The sequence below is a fragment of the Solanum dulcamara genome, chromosome 3 (genome assembly GCF_947179165.1).
Source record: "Solanum dulcamara chromosome 3, daSolDulc1.2, whole genome shotgun sequence".
Lineage (NCBI taxonomy): Eukaryota > Viridiplantae > Streptophyta > Magnoliopsida > Solanales > Solanaceae > Solanum > Solanum dulcamara.
Genome location: NC_077239.1, coordinates 946,071 through 968,944, shown reverse-complemented (window position 1 = coordinate 968,944; position 22,874 = coordinate 946,071). Strand labels below are relative to the sequence as shown.

General features: G+C 31.3%; 1 protein-coding gene across 1 annotated transcript; it reads right to left on the bottom strand.

The window, feature by feature from the left end:
- Positions 1-18,407: 18,407 nt before the first annotated feature.
- On the bottom strand, positions 18,408-22,384 carry LOC129882062 (probable 2-oxoglutarate-dependent dioxygenase SLC1). The gene is made up of 4 exons (XM_055956196.1): positions 22,003-22,384; positions 21,174-21,421; positions 19,998-20,358; positions 18,408-19,075 (listed from the first exon to the last, which is right to left on the bottom strand). Exons 1-4 carry the CDS (start codon positions 22,291-22,293, stop codon positions 18,830-18,832), a joined length of 1,146 nt encoding a protein of 381 aa, XP_055812171.1. The 5' UTR covers positions 22,294-22,384; the 3' UTR covers positions 18,408-18,829.
- Between the last annotated feature and the right edge of the window lie 490 nt (positions 22,385-22,874).

Genomic DNA, 22,874 nt, shown 5'->3' with positions numbered 1-22,874 from the left:
GCATATTTTCTTCTATATTATTATTACTGTATTTAAAAAACATATATATACAAAATAATCAAAAATCGTAAAATCAGCAAAAAAAAAATTGTTTACAGATTTTTATACTATAATGTCCTTTTTAAATGGGAAAAGGTTCAAAAATAGCCTCAACCTATTAAAAATTATTTTAAAAAAAATCCTCTTCCCACCTCTTGATTTTAAAAAATGTCCTTCAGTTAATAAAAATATGACATGAAATTTAACTAAATAAATGGCCAATTTTGATTGGTCCACATAATTTTTTTTATCAAATAAGAAAAAACTCACCCAAACCCGTTTCTAATAAATCTAACCCAATTTTTGTCTCTCTTCATTCTTTTAACTTACCTAAATCCCAGAGTGAAAAGGGGTAATTATTATTTTTTCTACCCTTTTTCAATTTACAAAAACCTCTTAAAAACATGGTAATTCGGATACATTAATTTAGTAATTTGAATACATTAATTCTGATTCATAAATTATCTGTATGTTCAATGTATCATGCTTTAAATGTTACCTGCCGATACGTATTACCTGTTGATGCATAAAACCCTAATTAATGTATCCGGATGGAAAAAAGGTGTTTTTGTACTTTTTTGAAATGAATGGAGTAATGAAAAATATGGTAAATAAAGGAGTGTAATTAGGTAAAAAAAATAATTTAAATAATCAATTTTTCTAGATTTATCAGTCATAAAATAGTCAACCTTACTTAAATTGGATGAGTCATAAAATAGTCATGGTTCCTACAAACTTTTCTTTTCTTCTATTACTTATTTTTACCTTTTATGTATAAATTGTCATGTGAAAATCTTTTTTCAAATGATACTACTGAAATTACCAAGTAACATTTGATTCTTTTTTGAAATCACACATTATGCGAGTACTACAAGAAAATACGATGTATAATCGTGTATCAAATTATCATGTATAATCGCATATTAAATTATGAAAATACGATATATTTTACAAAGGTACATGAATCATACATTGAGTGTTGACTAAGCAAATTAATATTGTGATTAGCAAGAAAAATATATATAATGAGCAAAATGACTAAATTAATATTTACGTAATAAAGCACAAATAAGAGTCAAATATTTACGTAATGTTTTTTTTCTTCAAGTGTTGCTTAGCGTAAAAATTAAAAAAGAGTCATATAATTAATTCTATTAAGAGTCAAACAATTGTCCAATTATGAAAACCTATTATCGTCCAATTTCTCTTTCCCTCTCACATGTGACAACATTTAGTCTTACAATTAGTTGAAAGAGGAAAATAATAGTCTATATATTTTATTGCTTTCTTTTAAGTGATTTAGAGGATTTATAATTTTGAAGTAGGTTATTTAGATTTATAAGAGTATTGACGATTAATTGGACTTTAAAAACTTGTCGATTAGTATTAGGACTTTCATGGAACAAACCTAATAAAAAAAATATTATTTGATTTTAATTTTTAATTTGAGAAAAAATAGTAAATAACGATTTTATTTATTATAGAGACTTTTAATGAATGACAAAAAGTTCAAACAACATTTATGAATATCTTTTAATATAGTATAAATTTGTGAAGTATTCTACAACAAAAGAAGTTTATAATTATACTTTTATAGAAACTAATCTAGTGGGATAAATAAAATATAAGTGTTAAAAATCATACTACAAAAATCTATATAAATGTTAGTTTTTTCCTTCAGGAAGGAGATAACTACAACTAGGGGTGCTCACGGTTCGGTTTAGATCGATTTTTATTTAAAAAATAACCAAACCAATTGAGTCGGTTATTCAAATTGTCAAATCAAACCAAACCAAACTATATCGGTTTTTACTATTCGGTTTTTGTCGGTTTTTATCGGTTTTTTCGGTTTTTGTCGGTTTTTAAATCACCTTGTAGACACTAGTCACTATTTGAATTTAAACTTATTTGAAATAGTATTGCCAAGAATAGTCACTCCTAAAACTAAACTCAGGAGCATAATTATTCTTAGCAATGATGATATGAAGTCCACATTTTGTTTACTTTTACTTTGGGTCCAATCATGCAAGATGGACTCATTTCATTAGAAGTCCATCAAAATATTTTGACCCAATCTAGTATAATTCAAAAGCATGGCCAAGATCAAGAATATAAAAATTCAATATAAATTGTATTTTTTCATAAAAAAATTAAAATACACACACATATATATACAAATTTAATTTTTAAAATATGTATATATAAAGTCGGTTTGGTTCGGTTTTTTCGGTTTTTTTTAGACTTGAAACCAAAACCAAACCAAATATAGTCGGTTTTTAAATTTAAAAACCAAACCAAATCAAACCAAATAAATGTCGGTTTTTTTTCCGGTTTGGTTTGGTTATCGGTTTGGTTCGATTTTTCGATTTTTCGTGTTCAGCCCTAACTACAACTACCATTCCCACTCCTCAGCATGTGATAATTCTCAAACCAATGCTACTGAACCAACTTCACATCAATTACCAATTCATTGTCTTTACCGGAATTCAATTTCTTATAAATGTGTTAATTTTCAAAACAATGCTATTGTTACAGAACCAACTTCTCATCAATTATCAATTCATTGTCTTTATCGATATTCAACCTATGGCTTAAAGACTTTGTCGCATTAAGTTTTCATCGGGAAAAAACTCTATGCCCTTAAGCTAAAATTATTATATTGCTTTTCTAACAACTTTTTCTTCTATATCTAAACCAAAGTCACAACTTTATTTTCTATATCTAAACCAAAGTTCTATGCTGAAGTGTAATTACCCTGAAGGTCATTTTTTTGGAATGTTTGTAAAATAATTATTTTACCCCTCCCTTTAGATGCTTCGGGTCGTTTCTAATTGTTATCTGGTGTTGATTTTTAGAAAATCTCATGAAAAGTTAAGTCCTTGAAAAATTTGAGTTTCATAAGCTTTAAGTATTAAAAAGTGGTATTTGAGGTCAATTAGAGCTACAGGTCTCGGAATGGAATTCCGTCGATTCCAGCCACTCCGAAATGTCGAAATAGGCTCAGGAGACTTTACGGAATCAGTTTTGGAGTTGTAACGAAGATTTGAGGCCTTGAGTTGAGAATTTGAGGAACTTTAAGCCAAGGTTTGACTTTGGTCAACTTTTGGAGTTCCGATGCTCGGAATGGAATTCCAATGACGCCATTGGATTCGGGAGATGGCTTTTGGTCTAGAAGAAGTATTGGTTGAATTTTTAGAGGTCCCGAGTCCATTTTGGTATTTTGAAGGCCTAAGTTGGTTTAGTTGCGACTTTTAGAGTTTTGGGTCAACGAGATCTCGAATTCAAATTCTGATGGTTCCATCAGCTCCGGAATGACCAAATTAGGTTAGTAGCGCTGTCGGAATGACTATCGAGGCAATCGATACGAGTTTGGGGCCATTTGATGCTTTTGACTTTGAAAGTTAGCCTATGGTTGACTTTGGTTAACATTCTTGGAAAACGCGCTCGAATGAAAATTTTGACAGCGCAGTTAGTTCTGGGATGTTGATTTTGGTCTACAACGACCCTTCGTTCTCTTTTCAAGGCTTCCGGACTAATATTGAGGCCCGTTGTGGAATATGGCTTAAAATAGCTCTTGGGTGTGGGATCCACTATCTAATAAAATGATCTCGTATAGGAATTCTTAATGCGTCATTGATTCCGAAATATAGAATTTAGTGGGGTAGCATATCTGGTTTATTTTTATCGGATTCCGAACGAATTTCGAGCACTCCGTCGGAGATTTTGGATTTCTCCAAAAGAGCATTAGGGCTCCAAATTGGGTGATTCAAAAGGAAAAATTGTGAGGTTTTTTATGGAGAACGCACTGGAGAGATTGAAAACTAATTTAGAGCATCCGATTCAGGTAAAAATTGCGATTTTAATTGCAGCTGTGTCCATTTTCGGATTGAGTTTTTGAAGAAGTTCGAGTAATTGTTTCTTGACCTATATAAACCCGATTTTGGTGATTCAAGAGTCTAAATTCAAGAGAATTTCGTGAGGAATCTCGTGGTAATCTCAGAAACGCGACGAGAAGCTTTTTTGAGGTAAAAATGCGTTTTTAGTTACTGATTTAGTCATTTTCGGAATGAAATTTTGTAGAATTTTGGAAGTGTATCTTGGTCAATATAACTCCGTTTTGAGTAATTATTGAGGCTAGATTGTGGGGTTTTTCACAAGAAATGTCATGGTGTAATTTGTTTTGATTGAAAGATTTTCGTTTGTAAGAAATCGACGTGTAAAGAGGCTGCCTTATATTGTTTTCTTAGTTTGAAAATGTGGAAATTGATTGTTTGATCGTCTTATGTAATTTCCAACCCCGAATTGTGTTATAAATTTGATTTGTGAGCTTGAGGTGACGTTTAGAACCTATTTTGGGGGTCAAATCCGGAATTTTGTATGTGGGTCCCACAATTCCCGTTTTCGACCTCGAAATTGGTCTATCTCTAAAAATTATGAAATTAGTGTCTAAACGATCATACCAACGTTGTGGTTCTGTTTTTGACAACTTGACAGCGTTCCGAGGCTGTTCGGAAGGAAAAAGCTCTGGCACAGTGATTTAGAGCCCGCGTGTTTAGCCTACAGGTAGGCTACAATTTTACCTTTATTTAGATTGAGCTTAAATGTGTGAAAGCATGTTGAAATAGTTGGAATTTGGGTTGGGTAGTTTGATTGTATATCTTATGTGTTAGAAATCATGCTTTAGGCTTATTATCGGGTTTTCAGATATTTAGAAGCATGTGTATCTTATCGTTATTTGTTAGTATTATAAAGAGAGTTGAATGATCATGTTGTTGATACGGTGGGGTATGTTGGCCTTAGTATAGGATGTAAACTTGCTTTAGATGTCCCGGCGTCGCTCCGGTAGACTTAGATCCTTGTAGAATGGTGTAGCGGGCTAGTGCCTGGTAGTTTGGCCTTAGCTAGGCATTACTCTTACTCTTAAAAATACCATCATCTATAACTCGGTATAATTGTGACTTTCGTGATGCGTCGGCAACACTAGATTTCATGATCGTTGACTTTGGCTCTGGTTTTAATTTTGGCGACATATTGGTTGACTCATTGGGAAGGAGATTCTCGATACTATTATTGTTTTGTTGGAAAGGAGAATATTCGGCACAATAGGATAAATATCTGTGAGCATCCGGGTACCCAGTCTCGGCCTCCATTCTGAATTATCGGGGAGCATCCGGGTACCCTGTCCCGGCCTCCGCTGACTTGCTAGTATGACGAGCATTCGGGTATCCAGTCCTGGCCTCGATCATATCAACGTGTTACAGCGAGCATCCTGGTACCAGTCCAGGCCTCGACCGCACTTATGTATTATGGCAGGCATTCGGGTACCCAGTCCCGGCCTTTGCCACTTTGAACATTCGGGTGAGCATCTGGGTCCCAGTCCCGGCCTCGACCCCTAAGTCACCACTAGATCGATTGACTCTTAGAGATTCTAGGTTTGGAAATGATATAGTACTTCGGCTCCTAACATCGCAGATTCTTGGTTCCTAGCCTTGGTAGTTGTAGCTATTTTGTGTACTCGGTGAGCTTATGAGGGTTCGTCCGAGTTTTTATTTAACTTGCGCATGAGTGTCCCAGCTGGACTTATGAGGGCCCAGTTGGGTATAGTTAGCTGTAGTTCTCATAGGTAGTACTCTTTCCCCTTTTGATGCTTATGTTGACTCCTATTTAGGCTATTCTTCTTTTTTCATATTGTTTTTACCTTTTCTGCTCAGTCGGCCTATGATGCCTACTGGGTACCTGTTGTCTTGGTACTTATACTACACTCTGCCTCTACTTTCGTGATGCAGGACCGAGCACCAGCTATCATCGTGGATAAATCGAGCCTGTTGTAGTCAACTTCGGAGACTAGGGTAAGTACTTGGCATTTTTGGATCATTCTTGTCTCCTTCAGCTTGGATGGTCCGTATTTTGCATTCTGAGACTAGCCAGTTGTTATATATATTTTCAGTCTACTTTTGGAACTTGTACTCGTATTTTATTTTGTAGCAGCTCTATACTTGTGACTTCCAGGTTCTGGGAGGGATCTTTAGTTGTTTAAAACATGTTTTGGTTTACTTCCGCTTATTCATTCTGTTTACTTTTATAGTTCGATATTCTTATTTAGTTTCTTCCCTCAAACCCATTACTTGAAGTTCCGGGTTGGCTTACCTACTAGAGGGTTATAGTAGGTGTCATCATGACCTAAAGAATTGGGTCGTGACATGAAGCATCAAGGGATCCAAAATGAATAGAGGGAATGCAACCTAGCTGAGATACAAGCACAATGCTACTTCCGACATAAGCAATGACATGGGCATAACCAAGGGAAATAGCAGGGCATAAGCATACGCAAGGGAAATAGCAGGGTATATAGCAGGGGACATAAGCCATGAAAAAATATATTAAATTTTAGTACTGGTCAATTTTTCTTACATAATCTGCATGTTCAGGGGTTTGTTGTTTGTTTTGTTACTCTTTTCTATGCTCACCCAACCAGAATATTAAAACATTTAAATGACGACACATAATATTTGTTTGTCATTTTTCAACTGGGGATTTCAAAATTGAACCTACATCCTTCTTTGTTTTCTTCTCATGCAAATTTTCATAATTAATGGATCGTTCCATTGTTTGGATTTATTTTTATGAAAATCTTTATCATCCGAATAAAACTCACGAGTATCAGCATCTGAAGATTTTAGATTTTGATTTTGAGGAACTAATTGGGTAAGAACAATACTAAAAAATGGACGAGAATCCATATGTATCATGACGTTAAGATGAAAAACAATGATTTCAAACAAATTTTTTTGAGAAATTGGTGTACAAAATGACAGTAGGGAGGATGAAGAACTTCTAATTTTCTTAAAATTTGAAATTAATGAGGAAACTTTGAAAAAGGCGTTTGAAAATCAAAATGATTGAAATGGAGGTTGTAATATCAAAATAACTGAAATAGAGGCTGTAATTTAGGTGTAGATTTAGAACAATAAAAAAGAAAGTGGGAAGGTAAAAAGTTATTCATCTGAAAATTGACAATTTGAGAGAGAAAGAGGAAAACAAGGATTCTTGAAATATTTTCTTACAGGAGGAGTTTTTAAAGAATATGATAAAATAGATAGTGTATTTAAGTAATTTGTCTAACTTCTTTTGTATTCACAGATACAAGCCTTGGACCTTGGTACTGCGTTTTGGGCCACTTTCAGCCCAAATAATTATCTTAAGATTGAAAATGTAGCAAATGTTTAAATGATGTACTTATAAAGTCAAAAAAATAATAATCTGCAAAAGCCTAATTGAAATTTAAGATGAGGAAACTTTGTCAATATCTAAGAAAAGTTGTAAAAATGTACAGACCTTTTCTTTAAATACATAAATCAAAGTAACTTCTTTAAATTTTTCTTGTTCGTCACATTTTAACTGTTGTTTTAGTTCTTTTCATGTCTATTAAAAAATATAAGATATAATACTAAATTATATCCAAGTTATTATATACATAATTCAAAATAAATTCTCTAGATATTAGTCCTTCTGCTTGATATCTTGCTTTACTTATCTCGTCCAATTAAAGGGAACATTTTCTAATATAAATATATCAAAAAAAATATTATACATATCTCATAGAGAAAACGTTTGATTGATACTTATTATCAGACTTTCAACAAAGTTATAAGGTACTATTTTGAACTCAAAAAAATAAGAGACTTGTAACAATCAAAATTATATAAAATAAAAATTTTAAAAAATCTCTGATAGTCTATCATAGGCGTTTATCATATCCTAATTTTTCTTTGGTAGAAATTACTTGAGCTAATAGGTCTAACATATGAGAATGGCACAATCTGTGTTTTCTTTGGTAGAAATATAGCAGATCTGTATGTACTATAAACTTTGGTAGCTCATATCCCAGACTTTGTCCTCTTTTATCATGCCGCAACATATCTAAAAGAATAAGCCATCAGGTTTCGCACAGTTCAACTAATTCCACAGGATATTTGTTACTTTCCACCAACAACAGGTGACAGGTAATCATGTCCACCAAGACTATGACGTATGAGAAGAATCACCTAGTGTTTTCGTCTCTGCTCGAAGGATTTTCTTCATTGACTATGTACATTCAGTTGAGACACAAGTTTTTATCATTTTTTTTTAATTTATTATATAAAGCCATTTAAATTTGAAGGTTACTAAATAAAGTCATTTTTTATTTGTTTAATCATATAAAATCATTCAATGTTGTCTAAATTTTGCACAGATCAACTAAAAAGTAAATTTAAGAGGAACAATAAAATGAAAACTGATTGACCATTCGTGAAATTACCCCTATATAATAGTAAATATATATTGAATGAAAGTGAAATTGATCAACAAACTAAAAGAATAATTAATGAACAACATGAAGATTAAACAAATTTGAAACAACAAAAATATATATTAATTAAAGACAATGGTGCTCAAAGCGTTAACCAGCTTAACCACGAGTATTTCTTGCTAACATGTTGGCATGGAAAGGATGTCATTATCGTCTTTGTTTTCAAATTGAAGATGTAAAGATGACAATCAGCAACCTGAGTAAAGTAGATGGATTCTTTGTCAAGATTAGTGCCTCGTGTGGAGCAACTCATTCCTCCATTATCACCTATAAAAATTGCAGTTTCACCGATGCTTTCCAACTCTACCCATGTTTTTTCTACAAAATCTAATAGAAACACTTGAAAAACGTATACCTCATTCATTTCCTTACCAAAATACCTCTTCAAAACACAAAACAATTCATTGTTGTCATTGGATTGTACGAAGTATCGCGCAGATGTTGACATGTCTAACAACTCTCTATCTTCATAATTGGGTTGATTAATCAATAGTTGTTGGATTTTGACTAGTCCTGATCCATGATCTAGATCGGATATTACTACAATTAACTTTTGAAATGTTAATCCATAGATTTTCCCCTTGAGAAAAGTCCAGGATTGAACGCCGTCATCTTCATTAAGTTGGAGAGATCTTGTTTATGATATTCTAGATTATAAACATCCTCATCCTCTGAGTATCGTCATCTTCGTCGTCGTCGTCATCATTTTCATCCTCATCCTCATCAGTGTCATCGTCATCATCATGATTAGTCTCATTAATTAGGAATACAACACGACATTCAGGATCATGAGGTAGTGCAGACAAGAGGCACCTCAGACAATTGTACTTAGGGAGTGGTAGAAGCTGAATTTTGTCATTTGAACTAGGATTCCAAAGGTAACAAGCGTCAGAATGATAATTGAGTAACACACAAGCCACCCATGAGAATAAGCACATATTTTTGTATATCGAAGCTCAGGTATACTTATTCTCTGATATGCTGTAACAAGTTTGTTCTTGCATCTTTTGTCCATGTAAAATAACAAGCCAAGGGTGTGGTTGTGTAGAAAAAGGAGGTCGACCATAATCCTTCTTGTGTTCTTCCAACTTCATTCTTTTTTTGGAAAAATAAATAGTAGGTATGAACTTATAATTTAAAATACAATCAACTCAAATTTTCAATGAGTCTCTTGAGAATACAATGAAACTAATAGACTAATAAGTTTATACGAATCATCAATTTAAATAAAACAAGTTAGTCATACTTCAAATAGAATAAGTAACTAAAGTAATTTGTTTTCCTTTCTCGTAAATAATTGGGATTTCCATAAGCCTAATTCTAGTTTAAATAAGGTACCTTTCCCAATTCTAGTTTAAATAAGGTAACAAGTACTTTCCCAATTCTAGTCGGACTTGTGTAATTTTCACATTATTTAAGCTCTCAAGTTATTATTCCATTGCTTGGGAAATATATGAATTAAAAAAAAATCTCTCTAAGAATGGAGTATGCAAAATATGCTGATTTATGGTCTAACCAAGTTTCAACAGACATACTCAAATCAATATCATCACGTCTCGTAGCTGGCGATTACTTTGCCTTCCGTGCTGTTTGTAAAGCATGGCGCGAAGATCCTCTCCCACCTCAGCTACAGCTACACCATGATGATGATGATTCGCCATCACCTTTTTTGGTGACCTTACATAAAGAAACAGGCATTGTAGAATTCTTCAATCCGGTGTACAATGCCCTAATAATTCCTGATCACAAGATAACGATTATTTCAAAATTAAGGGGTTCAAGAATTTGGGGCTCAAAAGCTGATTGGTTGCTCATGAGTCATGGAAATCGTGGTATGTTCTTTTTCAATCCCAAAAGCAATGACATAATTGAACTCCCTGACCTGTCAATGATACACAATTGTTTCTCTGCTTGGACGTTTTCGTATCCTCCAGACTCATCTTCATCATGTTGTTTTGTTGTTGGTTTCAACGTGGATGGTTCTCCCCAGATGTATACATCATTAAAGTTGGGATACTACATGAACGTATCATTATTTTCCTAACGAATCAAGAAATACCCAAGGGTTGTTTACGTTAACCGGATGTAATAATCCAATATTTTACAAAAATAATATTGTCTACGTACTGGGAGATAAAGGGAATTTGGGAATACTAACCATCAAGGAAAACTCTGCAGGACACCGTCCTGGGAATTTTATGGGAATTCCTTTTCGCGTAAAAAGCAAAAGTCAATTAGAGAGGTTTACATGATAAAAGATATCGATAATAGAGGAATGTTACCTGTGTTTTTAACTCAGGAAGAAGGTAAAGTTGAAGTTTGGAGGTACAAAATGAATGGAAGGGTATTGGAGAGAAAACAAATTACAAGTTTTGGTAATAATAAAACATTGTTTGTGAGCTTTGGAGGTTGCTATTTGAAATCATGTGTTGCACGGGGTTTAGAAAACAAGATATATTTCCCAATGTTTCATGAAAAGAACAAGGGCGTGTTCTATTGTTTGGCCACTCGAAAATACTACTCCTTCGATTACTCTCTCAAGTTCCAATTATTATAACTTGTCCCAACCAAGATGCTGCAAAAGATAGGATGTGAGCCATTGGTATGCTTTTTTTAAATAAAATGTTTTATTTTAATTATGAAGTTGTTTGTGAGTATATACTTTTTTGCTCCAATATTTATTTTTGTAGCAAGAATAGGGGAAAGGGTTCAATTCTTTTTTAGAGGTTTGAGACTTGGTAGTTATTTTAGTCAAGCTTCTATCCACCTAAAAAGCTAGAGATAAGGAGTGTTCGGAATTACACTGCAATTTATTTTTTCAAGAAACTTTAAAAGGGACCAAATCAACAAAACGTATATGCACAAAAACTTGATGTTATTGCAAACAAATATTGGAGAGTATTATTAAGAAGATTAAAGTGACAAAATAATTAGAGCATTAGAATGATGATATTTACAAGATGAATTATTTTCACTTTAAAAATACCAAACAAAAATTAGATAGTTGGATCCCCCACACACATGAGAGGATTAGATAAAGGAAAAATACAATATGGCTTAATACATTACTTTGACAATTCCTTCATCAGCCAATAATAACTTGCCACTTATGGCATAAAAATTAAATTCAGATGCCATGTTTTGTTTTTAAAAAATTATCCTAAAAATAGGATTGGGGCTTCTCCTACATTGACAAAAGGAGTAAAATTTCTTGAGCTATTATGACAAATGTGTCCTCATGATTGCGCACACAATGTCCGTTCTTAACAAACTAAAAAATAGTTTGTCCAATATTCGTTAAACGTGAAGAAATAATTGAATCGATAAATTATATACATATTTTTTAATAATATATACATAATATAATATTTTCTTAAATATTTTTTTATGCAAAATATGAAGCACTTTAATGCGTTTTTTATTTGTGCAACAATATCAGTAGCTTATGCATTATTCAGTAAGTTTGTATTGTTTAGGATTATTGAACACAAATTAGTGCACTAACCTATGCAAATAGGCTTAAAAGCGGTAGATAGCCTAGTTCCTATATAGGTTGTGGTCAACGAGACTTATAATTGGGGACCAACAAATTGGAAAAAAGTTAAACAAAATTGGGTTCTAGTATAAGAATTATAAAATTCAAAATGACATGAAGACAATTCATTTTTTTTAATGAATTGTTGTCTTTTTCCCCTATTTGAATGAATCATTTCTTATATTTTTATGTATGGTTGATAATGAATCAATCCAAATCAAATCGAAATCGATAACAACCAAATCAATAAATATATATTTTATGAGATTTGATTTAATTTTAATAATTTAAAAATTAATATATTACGTTATGTGCAACTCATGTATAATGTGTACAAAAAAAAGGATATTGTTAATATATAATTTACGTATATTAATTAAAATAATAAATAATAAATCCATCCAGTTATTTATGTAAAGATCCCTTTATGTTGTTTAAGTGTTCGTATATGTACATTTTAAGTTGAGAAATCATTGTAAGTGTTCATATGAGGACTTTTTTGGTCCATATGAATTAAGAGTTCTGTGGTCGATTTACTCAAATATTCCTTTTAGGCTATGATTTAAATTTAGATTCAATTTTTAAAAGTTGTGCAAATGTAGCTGTTGAAACAATTAGACTAGCTACTGTCGTTTAACATTTAAAAACATAAAAAAATTCACAAAAATACATTTTAAAAGATACATATGTTTGATCATTTACTAACTTAGTAGTGTTGACTACAATATCAAATCTTGAATAATATACCACATTGGGTAATTGTGTGTGAGAGAAAAATTTCTAGATATATAAATATTCAATGTAATTATTTTATCATCTTTATAGCTTCCTTTTGTGAAAAATAAATAAATGTGGCAGTCTATAAAGACTGGTCAACGTATGAGGAGTGAGGAGGAAATTGAAGGAGATCCTTTTATCCTCCACCAATTTAATTAACTGGTCAATTATTTGAAATTTATTGACTCGATTACTATAACTTTGTTTAAGGCTAATTCATCACGCAGAAATAGATGTAGAGTACTTATTGCGAGTTCATTTAGACACAATAACTTTGATTTTGATCTTAAATATATATTAAAAATTCATCAAATAAATAATAAATTTTGAATCTGATGAATTTAAATACTAGATTTGTCGCTAGGAGGGTGAGGGGAGTAAGGGCATACTTAGAGTATCATTTATGGATCACGTGACTCGAGTAATTTTTGTTCATACATTCTATATGTTTTATTAAGTATTCCACAAATTAAATATTTGATAGTGTATATTAACTTGAGGTCCAGATAGGTTCCATAAACTTCACACATTGAATTCGTTTCTGAAAGGGAGATAAAATGTTCAATACTTAAAAGGCTTTTTATTTTCAAAAATTCAATCTAAATCTTCTGATTAAAGATAAATATATTGGTGTCAAAAGTTGAATGGACACTTTACTATGAAACCAAAGAAAGAAATTCAATTGTTTGATGAGGAAAAACAAGGGGAAGTATTTGGCCGTGTTCTTGTATCAACACTAACCAAGTAAGAAAATTGGAATCTTCTAAGTGATACGTGGGTTAACTCAATCCTAATTAATTACTTAATTAATCACTTTATTTAGTCACATTGTCAATACTACACTATAAAAAGTTCCCAATTCACGATGACTTGACGGTTAATTTTAGTTCATTTTCGAAAAATTACATATTATATATAAAGTTACCCTTTTTTTAAATATATATGTATAATCAATATCGAACCAGCTTCTTGATAAAATTATGTGTTTATTAGTGTTTTTAGATGACGTAATAAAGTAAATAATTAGTGGTGTGTGTATATATATATTGTTTTTTTAATAATTATTATTTTTATAAATTTTCAATGCACTCACTGTTTTTTTGAGTGGAGTGGGGGGCTTTTGGGGAAGGGATAGTGAGATTTGAACACCCACCATTAAGGTATATAGCTTGCCAACTGAACTGCACCCGTCTCTCTTTCTATATATATATAACTTTGTTAGAAGATACATGTAGTTGTGAATGTTTTGTCCATTTTTGTTAATGTGCACATTATCTCCAAATGAAACAAATACAATGAACATGTGTGATGGCAAACATGATTTTCAAATATGAAGTTGATGGCTTATACAAAAAATAATATAATCACTATTATAATGTTTTTCTTGGGTTTAAATTGAGAGTTCTATTCAAAGCTTATTGGTCATGATCTTTTGCTACGTGAACATATATAAGACTAGAAGAACCAAACACTATTCTAACGTGTGGCCCCAAATATTTTTTGGGAAAAACGTGAAAAAAATTTGAGAACTAGTGTTTGGCCATATAACTTGGGTTTAAATTGAGAGTTCTATTCAAAGCTTATTGGTCATGATCTTTTGCTACGTGAACATATATAAGACTAGAAGAACCAAACACTATTCTAACGTGTGGCCCCAAATATTTTTTGGGAAAAACGTGAAAAAAATTTGAGAACTAGTGTTTGGCCATATAACTTGCCATTTGTCACGATTCAAAATGGGCCATTAGTGAAACCCACACTTAACCTCCTACGTGGGAGAACCAACGATACAAACCTCAACTTATATTAGCGATTCAATTCATAGAACACGACAATATTGCGGAAGTTCAAACTTATGAAAGTAAGAAATAACAATCCACAAGAGTTTACTACATAACGTTCTTCAAAATCTGAAAGTCATCACATCAAGAACATCTAATCTCAAAATATCAAGTCTAAGAGTATCAAACACCAAAATAGATAAATAAACTAGTTTGTGTCTGAAAACTAAGGACATCATGTCATGACTAAGAGAATCCAACACGAACTAGGAGGATAGCTCACCCTGGGATCTGATATACCAGAGACTAGCTAGAGCTGAGGGTGAATCGAAGTAGATGGTACACTCACTGCACTCCACAAAATAAAGCAAAGAAAAATACAAGTAGAGGTTAGTATGGGGCAACATGTACTCAGTAGGTTTCATCGACCGACTCGAAATAGAAATCAATATGCATAAAGTAAGTAGGAAATCAACTATAACACTTAACAGGAGGAAAACAACAAGATCAAGATCAAGTGACAACACAATGAAATAATTATGTAATCAGTCAACAATATCCAAAGTATACATGAGGACTCAGGCCTCCACACCACGCTCTTTTGGAAAATAAGTTATTTGAGATTGGGTAGATTAATTTTAATATGTTTTTCTTTATATTTTATCATGTCAGAATGTGACACCCGATCCAATAATATCATGTCGGAATATGACATTCGATCCAAATGTACCGTATCGGAACATGAAAACCGATTCAAATATACTGTATCGGAACGTGACATCCGATCCAAATGTACCCTGTCGGAATGTGACACTCGATCCAAATATACCATGTCGGAATGTGACATCCGATCCAAATATACCATGTCGGAATGTGACACCCGATCCAAATATACCATGTCGGAATGTGACACCCGATCCAAATGTACCATGTCGGAACGTGACACCCGATCCAAATATAATTAATTTATCATTCTTTATTATCATATTCCACTTCATTAACAACATTTCATCAAGCCTTTTTCTTTCAAGGCATCACTTTTGATAAGACAAATTCAAGATTATGAATTTTACGATTTTGGGATTGCAGACCAATCACAACAACATATCAACCATTCAAACCACAACAATTAAATGCATAGTAAACTTCACACATTACTCAATGACTATCAATCGTTATTAAGATGCTATCTATGATATAGAATAAACCATAACCTACCTCAACCGAAGAATCGAAAGTCAAGCAAGCTAATTTATCGGTGATTTCCCTTTCTTCGATGCCTCAGGACGTTCCCAATCTAACAAGTATACAATATTCGTATGTAAACAAATTCATAGACACCCATATTATATATATGTTTAACTTAGACCCAATAACTCACTCAATGCTATAATCAATTTCCTAAAACTCAGGCCTATGATTAAGCCTCAATTCCCCCAATAACATAATCTAATGATATTCGTATAATATATTATACCTAATATTTAATTACCTATCTTAATATATCAAAACTTGAATTATAATGTGATAATTATAAGAAAAATCTAAAAAATCGTGAAGAACAATTTGGACAGTGGACATAATTCCATGCGACGGACAATTTACAGAAACAAATTCCCAACCGTATATCCCCTAGTCATTCCAACTATAATCATGCAATCATTGGCCATTATTAGCCAATAATTGCCACTAAAGTCATCTACCCAACCTTAAAGGTACACGTTACCACTAACCTTCAATTTCAATTCATTGCCTATCAATATACTAAAGGGGAGCATTGGAGTAACTGATAAAGTTGTTGTCATGTAATCAAGAAGTCACGGGTTCAAGCTTTGAAAACAGCCTCTAGCAGAAATGCAAGGTAAGATTGCGTACAGTAGACCCTTGTGGTCTGGCCCTTCCCCGGACCCTGCGCATAGCGGGAGCTTAAGTGCACCGGACTGCCTTTTTTTGTCCATCAATAAACTAGCACTCTATATCTCACACACACACGCACGTTCGCGCGCGCGCACACACACCCATATATATATATATTTATATATACACATACACACACCATAATTTAGTGGTAATAATTAATGGTGGAAATAGAGGTACACATCTTACCTGAAGCAATTGGTTTTTCCTTGTTTGGTTATTGTCGTCGCAAAGATGAGTTCTTCTCCTTTGTCTTTTCTTTTCTAAATCTCTTATGTATTAAAAATGACAAAATCTATTAACTTATTTTAATAAATATAAAATAAGTGGTATAGAGTATTAAATATATTACCCCTTTAGCCCATTAATTAAATAAGTTATCTAAATTCACCCCTCAATTAAATAACCATAGTTATCGAATAGTTCAAAATACTCATTAAAAATTTACGGGATGAGTCTTTTATGAAATAAAAAGTTCTAGTTCTCAAAACGACCTAATGGGTCGTTACACCATTACTTGGCAAATATATTTGACAAATATCCTAAGTTCCCAAGTTCTACAAAAAACTAGTAACAACAACAACAACAACCCAGTGAAATCCCACATCGTAGGGTCTGGGGATTCTACAAAAAACTAGTATTTGGGCAAAATTCTAATATTTGAAAATTTTTAAAAATTTAAAAATTACCCTAATATTTTATAAAAACACCCTTCATTTATTATATCCAACTAATATTTATCTACCAACTTACTCCGATAACGTGGCCAACCAAAAATAGCATCTCTATCTATTATAAAAAAAAATAGTTTGTTACTACATCGTGCAAAAATTAATAGTTTGACTGACAAGATTGAGAATAAAGAACAATTTGTTTTTAATGTGATTAATGTATTGCTCTTACCCATATTGTTATTTTGTTGTTGTTGTTGATGTTATTAGTTATATTGTAAGATTTTTTTTAACCGAACATTTTCATTATAAAATGATAATACAAACTTATGAATATTTTTAATAATTTTAAGAACTTACCAGTACAAAATAATATTTTTTAATACAATCAAATATTCTTGGGAAATTAGTGTCCAAACACATGGTGAAACTTCACCTAAAAATAATTTGCTAAGAATATTTGAAAATTTAGGGTCAAAAGCTAGCTAAAATTTCCAAAACTGACCTAAAGTTTGGCGTTTGACCACGTTTTATTATTAATTTTAAAATAAAATAATTTTATTTTTAAAGTAAAAAATGATATTTGAAAACTGATTCGAAGTTCAACTCTCAAAAAAAGTCATACGCCGATGTTTTTTAAGTTTTCAGTGGCTTTTGAAGAGAATTTTGTCATTTTACTATTGGTAAATTGGCCACGGCAAAGTGACGTGGAATATCAAAAAGTGTTTTTAATTTATACGTTTAATGTGAAATATTTAATCTAATGTTTGATCATAAATCTAGAGAGTAGTTTTTAAAAATTTATTTTCGTATATATGTTTGATCATAAAATGTGATCAAATTTTGAATATATAATATTCAAATATTTTCAAATTTTCAAAAATTGGTCTGAAATTTTCCAATTGATTAATTCCAGTAAATAAACTCCAAAAAAATGTTTTTTTTTAACAATATTCACTCCAGTTCACTTATAAAAATTCAAAAACAATTCTAATTTTTATTCATGTCCAACACACATGCCGATATATAAGACCAATTAAATGAAAGAGCTTTAGTTTAGGATTCCCGAATTATAAATATTTGGTTAATTAATTTCAAAATACATGAATATATAACAACAAGAAGAAGAAATCCAGTGAAATCGCACTATGTAGGGTCTGAGGAGAGTATAATATACGTAGACCTTACCATTATCTCGTGAAGATAAAGAGGTTATTTCCGCAAGACCTTACCACTACCTCAAAATACATGAATACAAAGAAATAAATAATCTCTCTTTCCTTATTTAACAAAATATAAAAATAGCACCAATTACAAAGGAAATTAAAGAGGAGGGGAGATTCCTTGGAAAAGAAATGATTTGAAAGAAGCTAGAGCTATTGTATATACGTCTATTACAATCTCAATACAAATAGATATGTCGTTAACTTGATGTGAACTATATACCAAACCAATAATTTCTTATAATAATTGATCTAACCAATCAAAAAAATTAAACAAGTACTAATAATTTAAAAGTCAAAATACACAAAACATGTCTAAATTGTTTCGATTCTTTCACTGCACTTTCACTTGACACTTATCATAATGATAAAGGGCTTGTCTCGTCGTGACCTTATATTGAAAGGTCAACCGTCAGAATTGCAACGAAAAGAATCATTGATGAAAGATCAACTGTAATGGCTGGTGAACCGTTGCTTCTTCTTCTATGAAAATCAAAATTGAACTTTTCTAGTATTGTTTGATTGATTATTTTTTCTCATGTTATCTTCCTTGTCTCAAGGAAACTTTTGTTCGTGGAATCACAAGATTTTAAGTACTCAAGAAATGCAGCAAAATTTGTATCTTTGTAAAGTCTTGGATTTGTTTCACTAATTAATTTAGGTGATGGCTTTATTATGCTATTGAATGGGAGACTATGCAAAGAAGCCACTGAAATTCTTGACTTCAAAGAGTTTACAAGAACTCTATGTAATACACTTTTGTATTTCCCATTGCTAAATAACTGCAAAAATAAAAATTAAAAAATCATGTCAAATTATGAAATTCCAAGTTTAAATGAAAATAAAAGTAAAGGAATTTTATCTGAGTTAATAGTTTAGTGCTTTAGTATTAGTGGTTGATGGTACAACATTTGTTTCACTTTATGTGTTTTGATTTGACTGATCACAAAATTAAAGTATTCTCTTTGATCTAAAATCATTGATATTTTAGGCTTGAGCACATGAATTAAGATATTTACTCACCCCTAAAAATTAATAGAAGTTTTACTAAAATATTCCTGATTATGATTTCTTTTTTTTAGGTTGACATAATTAAATTTGTATATTAGATTAGGAATATGTCAAGGGAAAATTTGAGAAAAGAATTAAATACCTTCTTGATTGTGTAAAACATCAATTATTTTGGATTGTAAGAAGTAATTAGAAAGGTTTTTGAATCTTATCGTTTATACTACAGATGTGTATAATGTACTAAAAAGCTTATTAAATTTTGTAATCTTAAACATGTCAAGTGAAATATTGAAATTAAAGAATTACTAAAGAATTTTGGTGGTACTTTTTAAATCTTGGACGTATAATTCCAAACGTCTAATTTGTTCAACATTAAGAACTTAAAATAATGAACTTATAAAATTTAAATTTTAAATTTGATTCTGTATATATCAACTATAGTTATTTGTAGCGTGATCTAATATTTTGTAACTTTTTAAAATATATTATCAATATATAGAAGTTAAATTTCGAAATATCTCGTATCTCGAGGTGGTCAAACATCTAATGAATTTAACGACAAGACCTAGCTAGCTAAAGACAAAACTTATATAATTTCAATCTTAAATCTCTCTATTAGAGATCAACTTATAATTATAAGTCTTTTGATTCGATGTCAATTTATAAAAGTTAAACTCGAAAAATATCTCTTACCTCGAGGTGGTCACCAACATTGACCACAAAAGCACCAGGGATAGGTTGAATAGTGACCCAATCATCTTTGCACTTAACTTGCAAACCTTCAACCTCATCTTGAAGAAGAAGAGTTAGGAATCCATAATCAGAATGAGGTGGCATTCCAAGTGTCAAATCAGGATTAGGACAAGGTGGATAAAAATTGATAGCCATTAGCTGGCTTCCATCTTCAAATTCTTTTAACATTTCTTCATCATCATCATCATTTTGTTGTGTCTTGTTTTTTGTTGCAACATTAATTCCAAGGCTTTCTAGGATGGCTTCCACTAACTTTATAAATAAGATTTTGGTCTCTTTTGAGTATGCAACTGCCATTTCCCTGTTTAAAATTCAATACAAAATGTTAAAAAGAATTATCTAAACTTGTTTAATTATACTTCTTATATTTTAAATTGTTTGTCTGATTTTATCAGATATAAAATCTAAGAAAATTAAGATTACTTTTGAATTATCTGGTCTTAAATTAAATTATATGTAGACATATCATGTAAAAAGATAAAAAGAAAAAATACATTATAAAAAAGGAAAAAAAACTTTTTAAAATGCTTTAAAATAAATAATTAATACAAATAGATTAAAACATAGTATAATGATAATGACCCTTATAAAATAATACTACTACGTACATCATGAACAAATGATCTACTACATGGTTTGTTGTTAAGGCTAGGGGGTTTGTAACCATGCAAGAAGAAAATATAATGGAAAACTTGAAAGGGGAGTATAATTTATAAGTTAAAAAGTCATTCTAGAGCACGAAGTAGAATTACACCGGGTTCGAGGAACGGCCACACACTAGAGGGTTGTAATTGTGAAAAGATGATTCTACGGCTTGAAATCGTAACCTATAGATTATATGGAGGCAAATTTATTGTTGTTCAAAAACTTCAATTTAATTTATATGCATTAAAAAAAGACAATCTGATGCATAAAGCATCTCCTCAGTTACACAGAGTTCAAGGAAATGTTATATCCTAGCTAGAGGAACGTGTTTTGTAAGCAACCTATCTTGACACAAGTATCAATGACTGATTTCATTATTGAAATATTGTCACTATATTTTACCGTTGCTTCAAAATTCGAACTCAATTTATACATATTAATAGTATAAACTAAAAGAACTTTTCTTCTTACCTAAAATCAGAGGGAGAAGAAGGCCAATGAGGAAGGACATTAGGGAGGGGGTCACAAACCAACTTGAGAAAGTCCCTCCAACAAAAGACACCATCTTTTGTTTGATTAAAACTTGTCCCATATCTAACTGGTGTTGTCATGTCATTTGTCATGTACTTTTCCCTTTCTACTAATGGAAGATCAAAGAACCTTCCTCCAACATCCACCATGTTTTTTATTACCTCTTCTGGAATTCCATGGTTTACCAACTGCATGAGAACATTAAAATCATAATTTCAAAATGCATTTCTAGATGTTAATTAAATGATCTAATTACTTATTACCATTAACTATTAACTCAAAAATTGTGTTATCCCACCCACAACCCCTTCCCCCCAAAAAAAAATAAAAAAGAAGGTAGATACAACTAATTAAGTTGTACACAATCATTGTACTGTAAAAATTGTGTAGGGTCGACCCATAATCATTTAAAACCTCTTAAAATAATATATTCTTTCCATCTCAATTAATATGATAATGTTTGATTTGATTAAAAAAAAAGTACTTAAAATCTGTGGTCTAAAACAAGAATATGAATTTCTAATGGAACTGTCAAAAATTGGCTTGTTTGAAACATTTTCGACAAACTTACCATCAGAAATCTCATATTTCAGATGTTGGACAGTTTTGTGACTATCAAATTATATCATTAAGAATATACAATATATGAAGTTTAGAGTTAAAATACTTCTAAATATATAAATAGATGATGTTCTTTTTAGTACAGACTAAAAAATAATTATGTCACCAGACATAGTACGAAATTTCTTTCAAAGGAATCTCAATTTACCTGGAAAAATCCATAGTTTTCACAAGCATAGGATAGTGAATCAAGAACTTGAGCTCTATTAGGACCATAGAGTTGACCAAAATCTATGATGGGAAGCTTAAGATTGTGTCCTTTGCTAGCAACTTGTGTCTTTCCATTTATAGTATAAGAATTTGGTCTTTCTGAAATAGGAAAAATGTATTTCTTTGGAACTTTTTGAATTCCACTTTCATGCAAATACTTCACTCCTTTATGATAATCTTCAATTTCATTCTTCAATTTTTCAGCAGATTTTGCCAATGCTGGAGACATTTTTTTTGTAAAAAATAAAGAAGGGAAATATATAGAGGAATTGGTATGTGTATATATGTAGTATGAACTATAGCAGTTGAAAAGGAGATGGTGGGAATTAAGAAAATAAGTGAAGTACTTATATAGAGAAAAAAATAATCAAGAAACGAACAGGATCTAGTTTCCAAAACCAGCTTTGGTTTTTTTCTTCTTTTTTTTTTAAAAATAAAAATAAAAAATCTCTAATTCTAAGTGCTGGTTTTTGATTTGATAAAGTGAAACCATTGACATTAATGTAGAAGTGTTGACCCTATTGGTGATAATAGATTATGGTCATTTAGAGTCAATTTGTATACACTTGGAGTAATTTCAGTAGGTATATATTATCTTCATCCGACATACACTTGGACAAAATGAAAAATAAATTATCTAATAATTTTTATTTTCGCAGAAATTTCATTGCTAGATTCAATTTTATGCAAGGAAACTTCAAAAAAAAAGTATTAAAATGTTATATTTGGTATTTGAACATGTGACATAATATAATACTATTTAAATAAACTCCTTTGCTACTGCAACCCCCCCCCCCCCCCAAAAAAAAA

Coding starts and splice junctions, on each gene's coding strand:
- LOC129882062 (XM_055956196.1), bottom strand. CDS start 22,293: ATGTCTCCAGCATTGGCAAAATCTGCTGAAAAATTGAAGAATGAAATT. Junction 21,422..22,002: donor AAAACTATGGATTTTTCCAG/GTAAATTGAGAT, acceptor GTTCTCATGCAG/TTGGTAAACCATGGAATTCC. Junction 20,359..21,173: donor TCTTCTCCCTCTGATTTTAG/GTAAGAAGAAAA, acceptor AATTTTAAACAG/GGAAATGGCAGTTGCATACT.